Source organism: Magallana gigas, chromosome 5 (assembly GCF_963853765.1).
Source record: "Magallana gigas chromosome 5, xbMagGiga1.1, whole genome shotgun sequence".
In the NCBI taxonomy this organism is placed as follows: domain Eukaryota; kingdom Metazoa; phylum Mollusca; class Bivalvia; order Ostreida; family Ostreidae; genus Magallana; species Magallana gigas.
The window spans coordinates 37,884,989-37,901,392 of NC_088857.1; the positions used below are offsets into that span (position 1 = coordinate 37,884,989).

A 16,404-nucleotide genomic window follows, 5' to 3' on the forward strand; every position below is an offset into this window, starting at 1 on the left:
GCAACTCCCTGTGTTTATGTTACAGAGTGTACTAGTGAGGTCAGGGGCTTTCTTTTTTTAAAATTTTTTTCAGAGGGTGGGATTTTATGCGAAGAACAATATCAAACACACAATCACTTATAAACGCTATGTTTCATTTTATTTATCAGTACTGAAATATCCTTTTAATTTGCACGACTTTGTTTCTTATACTATATTAAAACGTTGTGTTGTATTTTAACTCAATCTAACGATTTTTAAGATCCACATAGTATATCTACTTAGCATGTATTCTTTTTTATCTTTCTCTCTCTAAATACATGAAATTCTTTTTTATATTTACAGTGTTATGTTGCCTCATCAACATCTACCTCTGGTGTTGTTACAAAAGACTATGGATGTGCTCCAGTATGTACTGATCAAACATAATTTGTTATACTTTAAATGAGAAAATATGGACGATAGTATGTCATTTCAGCATTTTTAACCTTACTGTGAGACAAATTGTCCATAAATTAAGAGTTGGGTGTTGGTTTTCTGTCTATTGTTGACGTTTGACTATGACTTGTACCATAAATAAACCAACTGAAGTTTCAATGATTACATATAAGTTGTGCGGATTTTGTTGTTGTTTTGGGGTTGTTTTTTTTTACAATATGACAATGTGTTCTTGATAGAGTATAACAGATACACGTGACAATTTTGTCATGTTTAACATGCAAAATTAAACTTCTATAATGTTTTACACTTTATCTGACAGAGACAAACATGCTTGGCACCGGGTACCCCGATAGGTCGACGACAAGCCAAACAGGCATCAAAGACCACCTTCTGCAAGCATGAGATGTGTAACACAGGTAATACACAATTTCTTTTAAGTAGAAAATATAAAGGGTGTAATACATTTTACTATATGGTCTAAAACCCTATTTCAGTGACCATTAATTTAACAGTTCTCTGATTTGCTTGCAAACGGTTAAGTATATTACAACTTTTTTGAGAGCGAGGAATAAACTAGTATAGAAATGTTGTTATTGCTGTAAATTTTAAACAAAAGAATAAACAAACATATGAACAATCTGTTTTAAAAGATTAAAAGTTATTGAATCAAAGCACGGCATTATGGGTACCTCTGTAGAGTTCTTTTTAATCAAATCAAAGTCCTTTTGAGAAGAACTATAATGCAATTGAATGCCAAAATCAATAGTAGTTTTAAAAAAAGTAGTTTTTCTCAAAAGTAATATACATGTACACATAAAATAAAAATCCTTTGGTACATTTACATGCATATAACAACATGTATCAAACCTTGACCAATATTATATCAGCCGTTTGGTCGGTATGTTGGTCTTGGGCTGATACATTCAAATTAATACTGCTGTAGAAAAAAGGAACCGAATGATTTATATATATATATTCCCCTGCTTCAGACGTCAGTCGCTTCCAGGAACCGTCCACTGAGCCTTGTGTTGATGCTTCACCCTCAGAGTGCCACGATCCCACCCACCTAGCCACGATGTGTAGTGACTGCGAGTACGCTCAATACTGCAGGAAGTCGTGTGGGTTGTGTCAGGGTAAATTTAATCTATACCATACCAAGGATACTTGCGTTTTGAAATTTTAGTATAAATTTATGTTACTTAGTAAAAGTATAAAATGTCACTTTTAAAAATAGAATAAATGAAATTTATAAACTTGTTAACTCCCATTTCATTTTTATGAGCTAGTCCATTGCATTCTATACACTTTTACTGTATATAAAACAAAAACTAGCTTTTACATATTATAAACGCTTATTAATTATTGTTAGGGATTTTGCATCAAATTTGACAGATAATGGACACAATGGCGTGTGGTACGAAAACGTGGTCCTTTTTGACTACGATCCGGTCCACAAGACCTGCCGCCATAGTTCTTCTGTCGACCCTTCTATCTGCCAGAGTATTACGCAACAGAACCACCACGTGTCTCCAGTAATGGAAAACAACACCACTCTAAACCACGCCCACGCCAAACACGATTACTTAATCTTGGTCTATTACGAAAGTTTCATCAACCTCCACTTCAGAACCAACGGTGAGCCAATCACCAATCTACAGCTGAGCGCATGTCAGACCACTGGCCACGGTAGAGTGGACATCCTGTTGAACAACCAACCAATCCAACAGTCGTACACCGGAACTGACGTGTGGAACCTGAGGTGGCAAATCCATAACTTGGATTCACTGCACTTGAATAACACGCGGGAGTTCGATTTGAAAATTCAGAAAGACAGTGCTACTCACAGCTATGGCCACTATTGGATCAGCCGAATCAGAGTAGAAAGCACGATTGCACATCATGTTCATTAATGTTGCTCCTAATAAAAAAACATAACCATTCAATGATATGTTCAGGCTTTTGATTTTAAAGGGTCGCTGATATAACACGGCATGTAAATAATTGGATGTTTCCATAACTGTTGAAAAATAAATGACTTGGATAGAGTAACATCAGTCGACATAGATCATACCTTTCGGTCATGGAAAAGCTGGATGATTACTAATCATTTGATATCAATTTTTTTAAATATGAAAACTAACTTCCTTACATCGAGGTATCTGACGGTTGATTTAGTTTTTAGTTAACTGTAGAGCTTCAAGTACTAATTATGTAAATTCCTGCATAATTGTAAATTTATAAGGACTTTTGATGATGTAAACTAAATACAATGAACAACTGTCTGCGGGAGTATAGTAAAAACAAGTTAACAAGAAAAAACAAAAGTGAAACTTAATACGAATGAAATGTATAATATATCACAAAATTATCAAATACAGATCACAAGATAAATGAACAAGCATCACATTAAAGAATAAACATCATACAAAAGATTATCAAATATACATAAAGATTATAGAATAGTTATGATACATCAAACGATTTCGAATAAACATCATCAGAAATTGAACAAACAGTACAGGATGAAGAATATACATCATAAAACATTTAATATACCCCCTCTACTCAAAACATTTCATATCTCGAGATTCCATAACAAACGTTTGTGTGACATTCTGACTTGTCTAGTAAGTAGTCAGAAGCCCGTGTTATTTACATGAAGTTCAAAGTGGTGGCCAGTTAAGATTTTGCCTTTATTTCGCTCCTTGTCTGACGGTCATTTTCTTTTTCAATTTTTTATCTTTGAATGGGTTAGTCCATTTCCAACATGTAGAGAACGCTTTCGCGTAGATATCTTGTTTACGTTCTAAAATAAGCTTGCAACATCACGCGAAGATAAATATTTGAAATGAGGCGTGAACATACCGATTTTGATTGTAAATAAATTAATTAGAAATCATCTTCAATAATTCGAATGCATTTGAATTAAAATTAAATAATTTGCAGAAAGTTCATAACGTATAAAACTTGATGAAAAGCATGAACATTTCTGTCTTTAAGATCAGCTATTTATAATGCACATATAGCAGGAAACATAAAGAACAGCAGGAATTATCTCTTAGGTCAACGGCGATATATTATTTCTGCGAGTGTGATCTGTAATCGTTTAAAGATAATGAAGAAAGGTTAGGTGATATAAGGATTGTTTCGCTATGGCAAAGAAAAGTGAGTACTATTTATTCATTATTTTTCAAACATCCCGCAGAAAAATTATGTGTTAAATCTTGTCAAATTTCACATTCAGGAAGTAAGCGTCTGATTATTTTTTTTTAATTCCACTTCTGGGTTTTTTTTTGTTTATGTTTTGTTTTGTTTTTGTCATTTGGGACTTTCTGGGTTTTTTTTGGGGGGGGGGGGTATAACGTCAATAATTGATCAAGCATGTCTACGTCGTTATTTGCATAAAACGATGCATAAAACTACCATGTGAATAAATCGATTCATCACTGTCATAAACTAACAAACAAATTATTGACAGTTTCCGATCCCGATCCTTTGATTGAAAAACGGGGGAAAAACCGTTTTGCGAAATGTAGACTAGTTGACGGGTTATAGAAATATATATTGTAACTTATCAATGTTTAAAAAGAAAGTCTGAGGAAAAAATCAAAAATTCAGAAGAAAAAACTTCCTTATATCCTTGTAGGATATATTATACATTTTTCTACTTTATTAAGTTTAGATTAAAAATTCCGATAAAACTACTTTTTGTAATTTGTTTTGTTTTGTGTTTTTGGTTTTGTTTGGTTTTTGCCATAATTGTTCTGACAATATATTATTGAGGTACAGTATATCACTTCCACTTTACTTTTAATTTATTGATATTTTTTGTTCCGGCAGTGTTCCGATTTCTTTTTGTGATTCTCCTTACTAGTATTGAAGAACTTCCGTTATGTTTTGGACAAACAGGTAATGTTATGCCATTTCATTTTTCGGAATATATTAATACATAAAAAAACATACGAGGATTAGAATTTCCGATTTTAAATTGAAGGGCAATGCAGTCTCTTGTGGGTGGGAGTAGACATATAACCCTAGCTTCCAGACCCTGTCCAGTTTTGACAAAACAACACGCCTACATCAGGGCTTATACACTACATGTACTATGTAAATGATATATACTTAGTATATCATTTAGACATGTAATGAAGCAAACGAAATCTTAAATGCAAACACTCACCCTATGCATATCAAAATAGTTTTACATAATATTTTACCGGATTACATCAAATAATCAAAATACATATCTTGCAAGCTTTTTTCTGTTTACGAAGCCAAGGACGTTTGTTTATAATTAGACATGTTCACGTATTCAATGCTACATAATGTGTTATCAGGACGTGTTTGCTTTTTGTGCTTTTGTACTTTGCAACCATTTTGTTCATATGTAAATATGTTACGTCTGTTCATGTACCTCATGTATCATTTTATGGTTTTAAGTGAAATAAACTGAACTGAACTGAATTGTACTATCAGCTTATATAAAATATTTAATTATAATTTTTGAGCGATTTTGTCATGATCAGAACCTATACGTCATTGCCTGCGGTGTACGGGAACGACGCAGACACAGCTGGATTCGTGCATTGGTCTAGTAGAATGCGGGGAAGATAAGGAGGTAAAAATCTAGCTAGTATATGTAGTTAAGGGTACTTTTATATAGCTTTGTTACATTTTAAATAAAAAATCACAATAAACTTATTCATTAACTATATCAATGAAGTAATCATTTTATAATTCTGTTGTTAAAGAAAAAAAGGTTCATTTGTACATACAATTCATCTACTTAGATGCTGACCAGTTTGCACTGGTCGAGGAGCAGTCTGATCTTTGCTGTTACTGTCATACTCCATGTGCTATTTGCATCAATTATTTTTTAAATCAAAATTTAAGAATTGCAATCTTTTTCAGATATTGATATGAATGTTATTACCAGACATAATAAGATTTATGGGTTTTTTTAATTGTTTGTGTTGGTTGGGGTTTTTTTGGGGGGTGTGTTTTTTTTCGGGGGGGGGGGTGTTGGTTTTTTTTGGGGGGGGGAGGGGTTTGTGGGGGGTGGGAGTGGTGTTTCATGTTATGGCTTCAAAGAGGCATGTTGTTGAATTGAGCTGATAATTACCACATTTCATTTTTTTATTTTTGATATTTAGATTAATAATACATCGGGGTATATCTAAAACAAAGAATTTTGAAAATGAGCACTCCTTATTATTATATTAGTTATTATATTAACTTATGGCCAAAAACAGTATGTCTAGAAGTTTAAGGCGGTTCTGATGAATAATTTGTTGACTATTTAGCCTCCTTAAGATTTGCAGATTACAGGTAATATCTAGATTTATATTTCGAAGCTCTATGTATTCAAACAGAAATAGCTACTGTCATTAGGTTATCTGCGGATTATTTAACAGTGCTACTTAAATACAACAACTCTCAATGATGGAACGTGGATAAAGACATACGGATGCGCTAAGGTACGTATATTGACATGTACAAAAAGTAGTTTAAGGTCAGACGACACGTTCCTCGAGCATCTTTTTTGTATATCCTCGTAATAAAGAGTTCCAATAAAAATTATTTTTATACTGATTTTTAAAATGATTAAAATTTATATGCCTAGATGGCCAAGTGGTTAGAGCCGTGGCGGATCTCTGCCAGGAGCGTAGGTTCTAGAGGTTGTGAGTTCAAAGCCCGCCCAAATATAGTGAATTACACTGCGCTGTATTATTTATTTATTTTCTATCAGCAATTCAAGTGTATTTTCAAGATTTTATAGGAAATTGCATTCTCTAGTATTTTGCAGAAATGCCTGCATGGTAAGGTATCCTAATTTTTTGCAAGAAAGCTTGTCGGAGTAGTAGTAAACCATTAACAAATTCCTGAAAAATGTTATATAAAATTGAGGAACGTGTCGTCTGACCTTAAACTACTAGATCTTGTCCTCTTAAGCCGAAAATATCAGATCATGGCAATGACCGATTTTGTTATAAACGGCATATGCATGTGGCCATACCACAAGGATTGAGGTCAACTTCCTTCTGAAAATATCGCGATTACTTCAGATACTTGTAGTTAATCTTTTCACAATTTGGTATTTGCACATCCAAGAAATCAAAGTGTATGTTCATAGGTTAAAAGATCTATATATTATAATCTCTTTTCTATGTTTAAAAACTAGAATTTAAAAATTCTGATTGAAAGACAAATGGGTACGATTGATTGAAATGCTTTTGCAATTGTTTTAATGTACAATGCGTACAGTAGCATGGTTAGACAATATATGCATATACATATGTATTGTTATCTTGATCATGTCAACTTTCTGTTGCATCATGAGCAGTATCATTAAAACACCGTACAACCCATGCTCAATTTTTGTTCATAAAAGGAGAAGATAAGCAATGTTTAAATAAGTTACTTTTTATTTTTCTCAATGATCTAGAGATCCACCTGCGGTTCATTAGCGGGTCCCTTCGGGAAACGTGACCCAGCGTCAACGTCTGTGGAGTATTGTGGAAAAGAAATATGCAATATTGGTGAAGTATAAAAGCTAGTACTATGTCATTTTTCTTAATCATTCCCATGCCTTCTTTACAGAAATCGGGAGCATAGTGTTTTGCACCATGATATATTACATGGTGACAGTTTATGGCAAGGCAGAATCTGCTTGTTCCCACATACATGATAAATTTATAACATTGTATAACAATCTTTTAATTTGAAGACATCGGCCATTTCCAAGAGCCCCCAACTACTCCATGCGGAGACCTTTCTGCTAGCGACTGTCGAGACCCTATGGCTTTGAAAACAATCTGTTCAGATTGCGAGACGGCCGAGTACTGCCGAAAATCGTGTGGACTGTGCCATGGTAAATGTTAAAGAGGATCCGATGGTTGTGGCCATTTTTAGACTAAGTTAATCTCCTTAACATGACAAGTTCTTTCTAAAGATATAGGAAAACAATTCAAATTTTAAAGCCAAAAAAATGATATTTTACTTGATAACAGTTTGTGGCCAGAAGTATCGTTCTTTAAATTTGAATGTACATCTGATGTTATTTGTTGACCATGTAGCCTCCTTACATCGTCATATTATTACTGTGAACAAAGCAAGTCGGTTGTTTATTAATTTATTTTTATATCATTTGATTATTTATGAAGAAGACGAGTAATAGGGCAGTTAAAATTCCTATATAATAGAGGAGTGTGCGTTAAAAAATTACGCACTTTAAATTTTTTTTCAAAGTGCTTTAATTTTGGGACCAAGTCAACGCACTTTGAATTTTTTTTTCAAAGTGCGTTGATATCGTCGATATTAACGCACTATGAAAAAAAAATAGGGTTAAGTCAAAAAAATTGACACTTTTATATATAATAAATGATTGTTTTATCCTTGTTTAGCTTAATCTGATTTATCTAAAAAAATAAAGAACCCATTGCACTCTAAGCTAACGTGATAAACAGTTTCTAGATAAGATTTTTTTTCATTTTCGTTCTTTGGGAGATTTGAATTATCCAAATATGAGATAAACGTCATCGCTTAGTAACTGCATTTTCCTTTTTTTCAGTATGCAGTAAATTAACTTCCTATCTGGTATATTGGGCTATGCCAGAACGAATATTATTTATGTATATTGATAATGGAGATCAATCAATAACATATTTCAACTGTCTTATTGCATATGTATGTAAACAAACGTGATGTGAAAAAAGGATATTACGTTACTTATGTTTATCAAAAACAATATGATATTTTAGAAGATCAGCGCGAGGGAAAAAAAACACATTCTAATACTTATTTTTATGTTTATAATAATTTGTAATGTATTTTTTTTATATTGAAGTGATTTATTTGATTAGAATATGAAAAGAGGGTTAATGTTGAAATACTTTTAGATTCTTTAACATACCAATGGAGAAATTGTTGTTTTGCCAGCTCGTTTTTTTTCGATATCACTGCATTTACTTAATTTACAACAGAGCATGTTTCTTTTTCCGATCTTAAATGTTGCTGAAAATCATATGTTTTGGAAGGGATAATGAGGGATAGGGGGGATCTTCTTCCTCTAATCAATTACATGATATACTGGTAATTGGCCTGTATCTTTGGTTATCCCCTACACCCATCCCCATCCCCGTTCTCAAAGACGGTAAATTAAATTCACTAGTGTTAACAAATCATCATACTATCAGCAGATTAGAAATTCAGTTAGAGAATTTGTGATTGATACATATTTTTTCAAAGTGCGTTAAGAGTCTCGATACTAAAAAAAGTTGATGTACATTCTTAACGCACTTTGAAAAAAATTTTCAAAGTGGGTTAACTTGGTCCAAAATTTAACGCACTTTGAAAAAAAAATTTCAGTGCGTAATTTTTTCAAAGTGCATTGCCACAAAGGGAATTAAATTTTACATAGAATAAAAGTAGCGTTTTTTTATCAAACATTTTCTTACGATCCATACCATACATGTACATACTTTAAGGACCCAGTCATGAGTGTTGGAGCTTAGAATGCTAGCTTGAAGCCAATTTAGACTATTACGCGATTTTCGTCACGTCTGTGGATTAGGGATACACATCATTTACATATACGATTTATAATGTCGCCGATGTTAGAATTAATTATAGTATGATAGTATGATAAGAAAAACACTTAAGACGATATTTTTTTTTCTTTCAGACCACTCCAATACTTGGTATGAAAACGTTGTGTTGTTTGACTATGACGTAGTTCACAAAACGTGTAGTCACAGTTCAACAGTCAGCTCGGCCATATGCCAAAGCATAAGTGAACAGGCTTACAATGTGTTTGGAGTGGTACACAACAACTACACCATTAATGCCGCACATACGAGAAAGGACTACCTTGTTCTCCATCAAACGAACAGTTATGTAATCTTAAGGTTTAGGACGAACGGAGAGCCTATCACAAATCTACAACTCTACGCTTGTAAGACCACCGGTCATGGGCGAGTAGATGTATTGCTAAACAACAACACCATTCAAGAGTCTTACAATGGAACATTTTACGCTGACCTGTCATGGCAAATTCATAAACTGAATGTAAATCAGTATCAGAACGTCAGAGATTACACTCTGGTAATACGGAAAGATGCGCTTCAAGTCAGCTACGGCCATTACTGGCTGAGTCATGTTCGATTGGAAAGCGTGGTGACTCATCATGGTCATACCGGTTAATCTCGAGAAAATTACTTTCAAATGCAATTAATATGACATGTGAATCCACTGCTTTGCAATCTGCTATTATAATGAATAGTTTTAAGCATTAAATCGAAAAGCTATATCTGTATAATTCGTCATATTTTTCAATGTCTATTATTATATATCATTATACTTTCATGTTAAATACTGAAATCTGATTGGTTTAGACGCAGTTGATAATCAGTTCTATTACCCTCAGCGTTAGCAACACACTTAGCAACAGGTAACACAACGAATTGTTACATGCGCGTAAATTATGCGCGTACGGTTCGCCGTAGAATTCACTTAAAGCAGTAAAAAATTCTCTAAAATTAAGACATTCAGTATAATAATATTAATAGTGCCTGTTTGGGAGGATAATTTTTACAGTTAAGTTTTTTGAACAGAATTGAGTTTCTGTTCATTTTTTTTTAAACTTAATCTGATCTGCTTTGGATCGTATCATTCTGTGTTATTCATTCAAATCGAATTAATATAAAATGTCGATCAGATTAAAATCGTGCTCCATAGTTATGTGACAGTCAAACCGGCACCAGATAACTCGGTTGATAGAGCACCTGACTGTAGAATCAAGCCCCCCCCCCCCCCCCCCGAGTTAGAATCCCAATCTGGTCCGTCATGATTGTTTCTCCCATCCCATTAGTTATGATGTCTGTGCTGACCGCAAAAGTCATTTGAATATTACTGATTTTAATCATATTTTATCTAAAACACACATACACAAAATTTACAATTCATCCATTATGTATCTACATAATATTTTTAGTACAGATGTATATCTTTTTCCATCTCATCAAAGATCCTTCAGATTAGATGCAAATATTGCAGAGAAGTAAATCAATAACAAATTTTAAAACATAATTTATGAACCATTTATTCTGGATTCATAACCATATGTACCATGTATCATATAAGTGCACTGAAACAGCATAGAATGTAGCAATACATAGCATTTCATTTCCAAAACTTGCACAAGAAACAGCTCACAATTATCAACATCTTTCTTTATTCATATTGGTAATATGTGCCCCATACAAATAAAACAAATAACATTAATATTTATCACTTCCAAATTTACGGAGGACAAGTGAAAATTTCAATATTTCATTCTGGAAAAAACATACTGATAAAAATGAGCGGAATATGCAAAGATTTGGTAAAAATCTTTGTGCAATCAAATCTTAAAATGAATATGTATGACCTTCTACCAGTGAACATTAGTATATGCTTCAAAACAAATCACCAGTGAACATTAGCTTACATTTCAAAACAAATCACACCAGAACCATGGCTATTATGCATGCCTCTGAAGTGGCCGAGCATCAACCACTATGGTTTTTGCCAAAATGTCATAAGCAGCTCTGTTGTGTTGGAATATAAACACAGTCAGGCATGCTGGGAAAAAGAAGGCCATTGTAAAGTTCTTGATGACCGATCTCACTAAAGCACTGTGAAAGAAAAATAGGAAACATAAGGGTACAAACATATCACATTAGATTATTAAACTAATTTGAAACTGGAAAATACATCATTCATAATGTTAATGGAGGTTATATAGTAATACAAAGTCTAGAGATGAAAACCCTGCATAATTATGCAGCCTCCATCAGCTTTTAGACAATTTCTTAACTGCAACTTATAATAGACTACCAACAATTTGTCATAAGTGGTACAAAGTTAAAACATTCAGTAATTATACATTATTCTGACTAATGACAGTGTATTAAGAAAAACAGACATTCCATTTGTGAAAAATAAGTATCAGATAAATAGTTAACTTTCATGGAGGTAAGGTATTCTGATGATGGATTTAACTGTGAGAATAGAATAATTTTTTTCCCATTAGACTTCACATTTTCTCAATCACTTTTACATTGCAATTGTGTGCTTTTGTGACATTCTAACCAAAAAAAAAATGCTTAAGGAGTATAATCTTCCAAATGCCCTTTTACATCATATTTTTTTTCTTGAAAATGTATACCTAAAGAATCCAATATCCTTTGCTGGACACACTAAGACCCTTCCATGTGGCTGAGAGGTGACATGAAGACAGGAGACAACTTTCAATCCCAGCATTCTCTTGCCTGGTGTAGCCCCTCCTACAGCTCCGCCTATGCCTTTACATAAACACAAGGTCTGAAACAATAGACGACATGCATGTACCAATGGTAGGTATTTGTCTCAACTTCCAAATAAGGGTGGGATTGTTTCAAATACCAGTAGAATTACATGTGTATTTCTTTTTTCTACTTACTAAATTTGTATCTATGTTCATAAATAAAATTAGTGTACAATAAAATTCATCCTAATGATACATATTTTCATTAGATCAATATGATAAATGATTGAACAAATATGTATACTGTAAAAGTGATTATTTACACTGGTGGATAAGTACATGTTTCTTATAGCCAAACACTATTCATGGGTATTAAATAGGCAGATGCTTGAATTATCACTCTAAAGTTTGATTTTTTTACCATTTGCATGAGGGTATTTTACATGGTTTTAAGCTTAACATGTGACTATTGTTAATTTTTTCTACTTGTAATAACCATTTTTACAGTACATGTATAATACACAATATTAGCATTTAAAATACATTTAAATGGTAGCTTTTATTGAGACCAACTTTCTCTCTCTCAGTATTCTAAGAGTATCAAGGTAATGAACTAACATATAAATAATATATTTAAAAAGCATCATATCCAGGTAGAATTATAATCTTAGCATATTGGTACAATATAATTTTTATAGTATTAATGTAAAATCATTTTAGTATTTTCTTTCCTTTTTTCTTACCTCAAAAATTGTTATCATTATTCTATTCATTATTTCTAAAGCTATTAGTTCTGAGGTAAAACTAAATGCTTTTTCAACATCCATCTCTGTGATTTCTGTAAAGTCAAACTTCGGCATAATGTCCAGAGGAACTTCAATTAAATTATCATCTCTTCTGCAAAACAAATAAAGACATAAACTAATGGGAGAGATCAAGTATACACTGTTATTTCATTCATCTTTAAACAAAAGTTCAAAATAGTGTACCGGTAGTTGTTTAAGCTACTCTTCTTAAGGGCATGGTCATGAATTTGGTGAAATTTTATGTTTATTTTTTTATTTTTTACAATATACTTTAGTAATGCATTTCTGATGATCAACCAACATTTGAGTGTCAGTCATAGAGTTTTAAGCATGATACAGAGCTCACAATTCCTTGTTAATATGTAAACAAGTCTTGTACCATGTTTTTTTTATATTGGTTCAACATGCCAATAAAAGTTCTTTTTCAAGCTGATTTTTCTATCTGCTAATTTGTTTTGAACATAAACAGTTTCTAGTAACTGTTAAGTTCATTTGAGGTCCTAAACTTCAACATTCAAATGTAAACAAAAACATGACATGAACTTTGTTCACATATCAAAGAATTGTGAGCTCTGTATCCCTCTCATAACTGGATAACTAACACTAAAAGTTTGGTTGACTTATTAATAGAAGAGCCTTACTGAAGCATTGAAAACATTAAACATGGAAAAATAAATTTTGACCAATAATATGACCATGACCATTAAGGAATTTAAACTTCAAAGATCAGACATATCTTATAATATGTATACTGTACAATAGCCCTTTGTTTTTTCTCTGTCGCAAGTTTTTAAATATTTTTTTTTATCATAATTATGTCCATTATGGAGTGATATATACATGTATGACTACTAACAAGCAACTTCTACAGCATCAAACTTATCTTGAGTGGACAAATGGATGAAAATTCAAACTATATATTTACGCGATTACTTACAAATACCCCATGTGTCGTAATACCAGAACTGTCATCATAATCTTTAGATAGAACAACACAACAAAATCAATTATTTCTGCTGCTACTCTTTTCCACAGAGGTGGTAGGGAATACAAAGATCCAACTGAAAAAGATATTAATTAATAATCATAAAAAAAATTAATTTTATCTTTAACCGGCAAAAAACTATAAACTTTTGAAAATCCTTTAGATCATTTTGATACATGTTCGTATATCACACAAAATGCATTTAGCTTTGTTTGTTTGGTTTGTTTTCAATGTGTACAAAATGGCATATATTAGCATCAAATACTTTTTAAAGAAAATCAAGATAAACAATGTAGAGATGTTTTGTATAGAACAGCTACATATGTACACCTTTACCTCTTTGGTTTTGAAATTGTGTCGTTCTTCTGGTACTGTTCGCTGCTGTGGTGGAATCTGGTGCTATAGTTGCAGTATGCGTCGCGGTATTGTTATTGTTGTTGTGTGGAAATGATAGCTGGGGACCGGTACAGTGATTTAACATTAATGGAAACATTGTAGAGAAGGACTGCATTGAGTTCCACATCCGATACTGATACAGCCATAGATGAAGCTGGTCTGTGTATTCCCTAAGATTCCTGTACGGTCGCTCTGAAGAACTTTGTTCAGAAGGATTTTGTGTAGTCTCCATAGCTAGTCCTTTCTTGGTCTTTGTTTCCTTTTATAAGAAGAATTAACACAAACAATAAGCCGAGTCGCAAAATCTTCGGTTGACAGACATGTTTACTTCCGGCTCATGGCGTGTATAGATTTAGAGCCAAATTTGAAAGATTCCGGATTATAAGCATCTTCATACCTTTGACCTAAAAAAAAAAAATTAAACAAATGAATAATAGAATAAATAAATAGGTAAAAAAATACAACAAAAACGAAAATAAAAGTCTATATAACGTAAGTCCCCGGTCTAAACTACAACGTAACACCACAGGGGCATCATTATAAATAATACACGTGTATTATTTATATACTAGTATATGTCATAGAGTGTACAGTAGAGCGGATACGATGCCCCAGTGGAAACATCTTTTGTTTTTGTTTTTTATACATGTATATATTTAAGAGAAGAATCAGATGTAAGAGAAGAATCCGATGCCTTTTCAATATATCTGCATTTTTAGAAGTCATAAAGATAAAACTTTTTTCTAAACATATCAAGATAATAATATGTCCGGATTAAAGGTGATTTGTGGTGTTTTATACGTGGTCTATATATTTTCTACAATGCATGCTATAAATACCTTCTTACCTGCATGAAATACCAAAGAAAACAATCTTTTATTAAACTTACAATTGCATGGACTTTCGGTTGGACGTAGCTATCTATTTCTTTCGTCAAAACAAGTTAAAAATTACGCGGTATCAAGTGAAATATGCACCGATTGCGTAGTTTTAGCCCAAAAGCCTTTCAAACAGTCATGGCTGAGTGGCCAGCAATGAAATAGACAGTCCTACGTCACATTGTTTTTTAACACAACTACCCAAAGTCCAAGGTCTTTTTAAAATGGTTCTAATTATCCACATGAATATGCTCCTGCATAGAATTATACGGTATGGATTTATACATGTGTTACCGCATCTGGCTAGCGAAGATGGGGAGCAAAGTGGACCGAAAACCCTTGGCTAGCGAAGATGGTGTTACCGGTTAATTTGCGTTCTATGCAAGATCATGTATTGTAATTTACATCGACCTACTTACACTAGAAACCACTGCTCTTCGTATAAAATATTTATCGCTTTGTTTAAAAAGCAAACTTATGTACATGTACTAGTACTCATTTTTTCGGGGGTGTAATAACCATTAGTATTGAATGTAAACGACCTTAAATACATGCCTGATGCCTAATCATAATACTCGAATTGCTAAGCTCAATACGCAAAAACCCAACAAGAAGTCGGATCGCAATCCTATTATAGCATACAGGTACATGTACAGTGACTGTAAAAGTGTTGACCGATTACTTTGACTTATAAAAGATTTGGTACGATAAGGACAATTCTGAACCATAATGCCATTTTTCTCTGTATTTTTTTTTACGTTCGATTTTGTTTAACGTATGATTTTAAAATGCTAATTTAATGATGGAAAATATACATGGATTACACAGTGGCGTCGGGAGCAAATTGAAAGGGGGGGGGGGGGGCTAGATTTATCAAAAATCGTTACCCCCGTCCTCCCTCCGGTTCCCACGCCTATTCATTACAAACTTCTTCATATTTACATTTTATATTGGAAAAGTTAACGAAACACTAGCTGTTATTAAAGGCAAACTTAAGCTTGTCATCCTGTAAAAAGACAATTTAACTATTTATCGTATATTCTATATCCCAAGTACAGAAATAATTCATTTTTTTTTCAGTCTAAATCGCTCAGATTAATCACAGAGTAATTGCACGCTTATGTCGGAATAATATCTGAATCTCAATAACAGTATATCCAGAAGTGATCTGATACATAAACAATCATTATATTCGTATTGTCGATAACACTGAGTATAAAGTGAAATCAATGACCATGCTTAATGTTAGATGTTTATTGCTGGACGTTTACACGAAAATACATGCATACAAAACCAGACTAAATTCATTCAAGGTCGTTTTTTTTTTAGTTTAATGCTTTTTTAATTCTAATCCTGAGCGCGTATCTAATCATTAATTGTTATTAATTGTTTTGTTTGGTTTTTTGTTGTTATGTTCGGTCTTTTATGGCTTTTTTTTTGGGGGGGGGGTGTTTTTGGGGGGTTTTTTTTTGGGGGGGTGTACTTGTTTTTTTTTTTTTTGGGGGGGGGGGGTGCTAATAATGCAATGCTTGTTCAGTGTGAACCACCATGATAAATTCTGCAATGACTTTTTTCTGTATAATCTTTGTATAATATATTCAATTCATATAACTATTTGCGTGTTTACACTGAAGT

The 16,404-nt window shown here is 32.9% G+C and overlaps 3 protein-coding genes across 3 annotated transcripts in view; 2 read left to right on the plus strand and 1 right to left on the minus strand.

Annotated features, from left to right (window-relative positions):
- Nucleotides 1–2,357, plus strand: part of LOC105348244 (uncharacterized) — a 2,746-nt gene extending 389 nt beyond the window's left edge. Inside the window, exons 3-7 of the mRNA XM_011457589.4 lie at nucleotides 1–39; nucleotides 325–387; nucleotides 740–836; nucleotides 1,410–1,553; nucleotides 1,813–2,357. The exon at nucleotides 1–39 is cut by the window's left edge and continues 44 nt beyond it. Coding sequence (XP_011455891.3) covers nucleotides 1–39; nucleotides 325–387; nucleotides 740–836; nucleotides 1,410–1,553; nucleotides 1,813–2,330 — 861 coding nt within the window. The 3' untranslated portion in view covers nucleotides 2,331–2,357. The remainder of the gene's footprint in view (nucleotides 40–324; nucleotides 388–739; nucleotides 837–1,409; nucleotides 1,554–1,812) is intronic.
- A 1,163-nt stretch (nucleotides 2,358–3,520) lies between these two features.
- LOC105348256 (uncharacterized) lies at nucleotides 3,521–9,725 on the plus strand. The gene is made up of 7 exons (XM_066084992.1): nucleotides 3,521–3,585; nucleotides 4,261–4,329; nucleotides 4,947–5,038; nucleotides 5,835–5,897; nucleotides 6,866–6,959; nucleotides 7,148–7,291; nucleotides 9,104–9,725. The coding sequence occupies exons 1-7, from the start codon at nucleotides 3,573–3,575 to the stop codon at nucleotides 9,619–9,621; spliced, it is 993 nt and encodes a 330-aa protein (XP_065941064.1). The 5' UTR covers nucleotides 3,521–3,572; the 3' UTR covers nucleotides 9,622–9,725.
- Nucleotides 9,726–10,501: 776 nt separating this feature from the next.
- Nucleotides 10,502–14,247, minus strand: LOC105348264 (protein FAM8A1). The gene is made up of 5 exons (XM_066084993.1): nucleotides 13,832–14,247; nucleotides 13,448–13,571; nucleotides 12,448–12,601; nucleotides 11,627–11,781; nucleotides 10,502–11,093 (listed from the first exon to the last, which is right to left on the minus strand). The coding sequence occupies exons 1-5, from the start codon at nucleotides 14,121–14,123 to the stop codon at nucleotides 10,940–10,942; spliced, it is 879 nt and encodes a 292-aa protein (XP_065941065.1). The 5' UTR covers nucleotides 14,124–14,247; the 3' UTR covers nucleotides 10,502–10,939.
- Nucleotides 14,248–16,404: the final 2,157 nt, after the last annotated feature.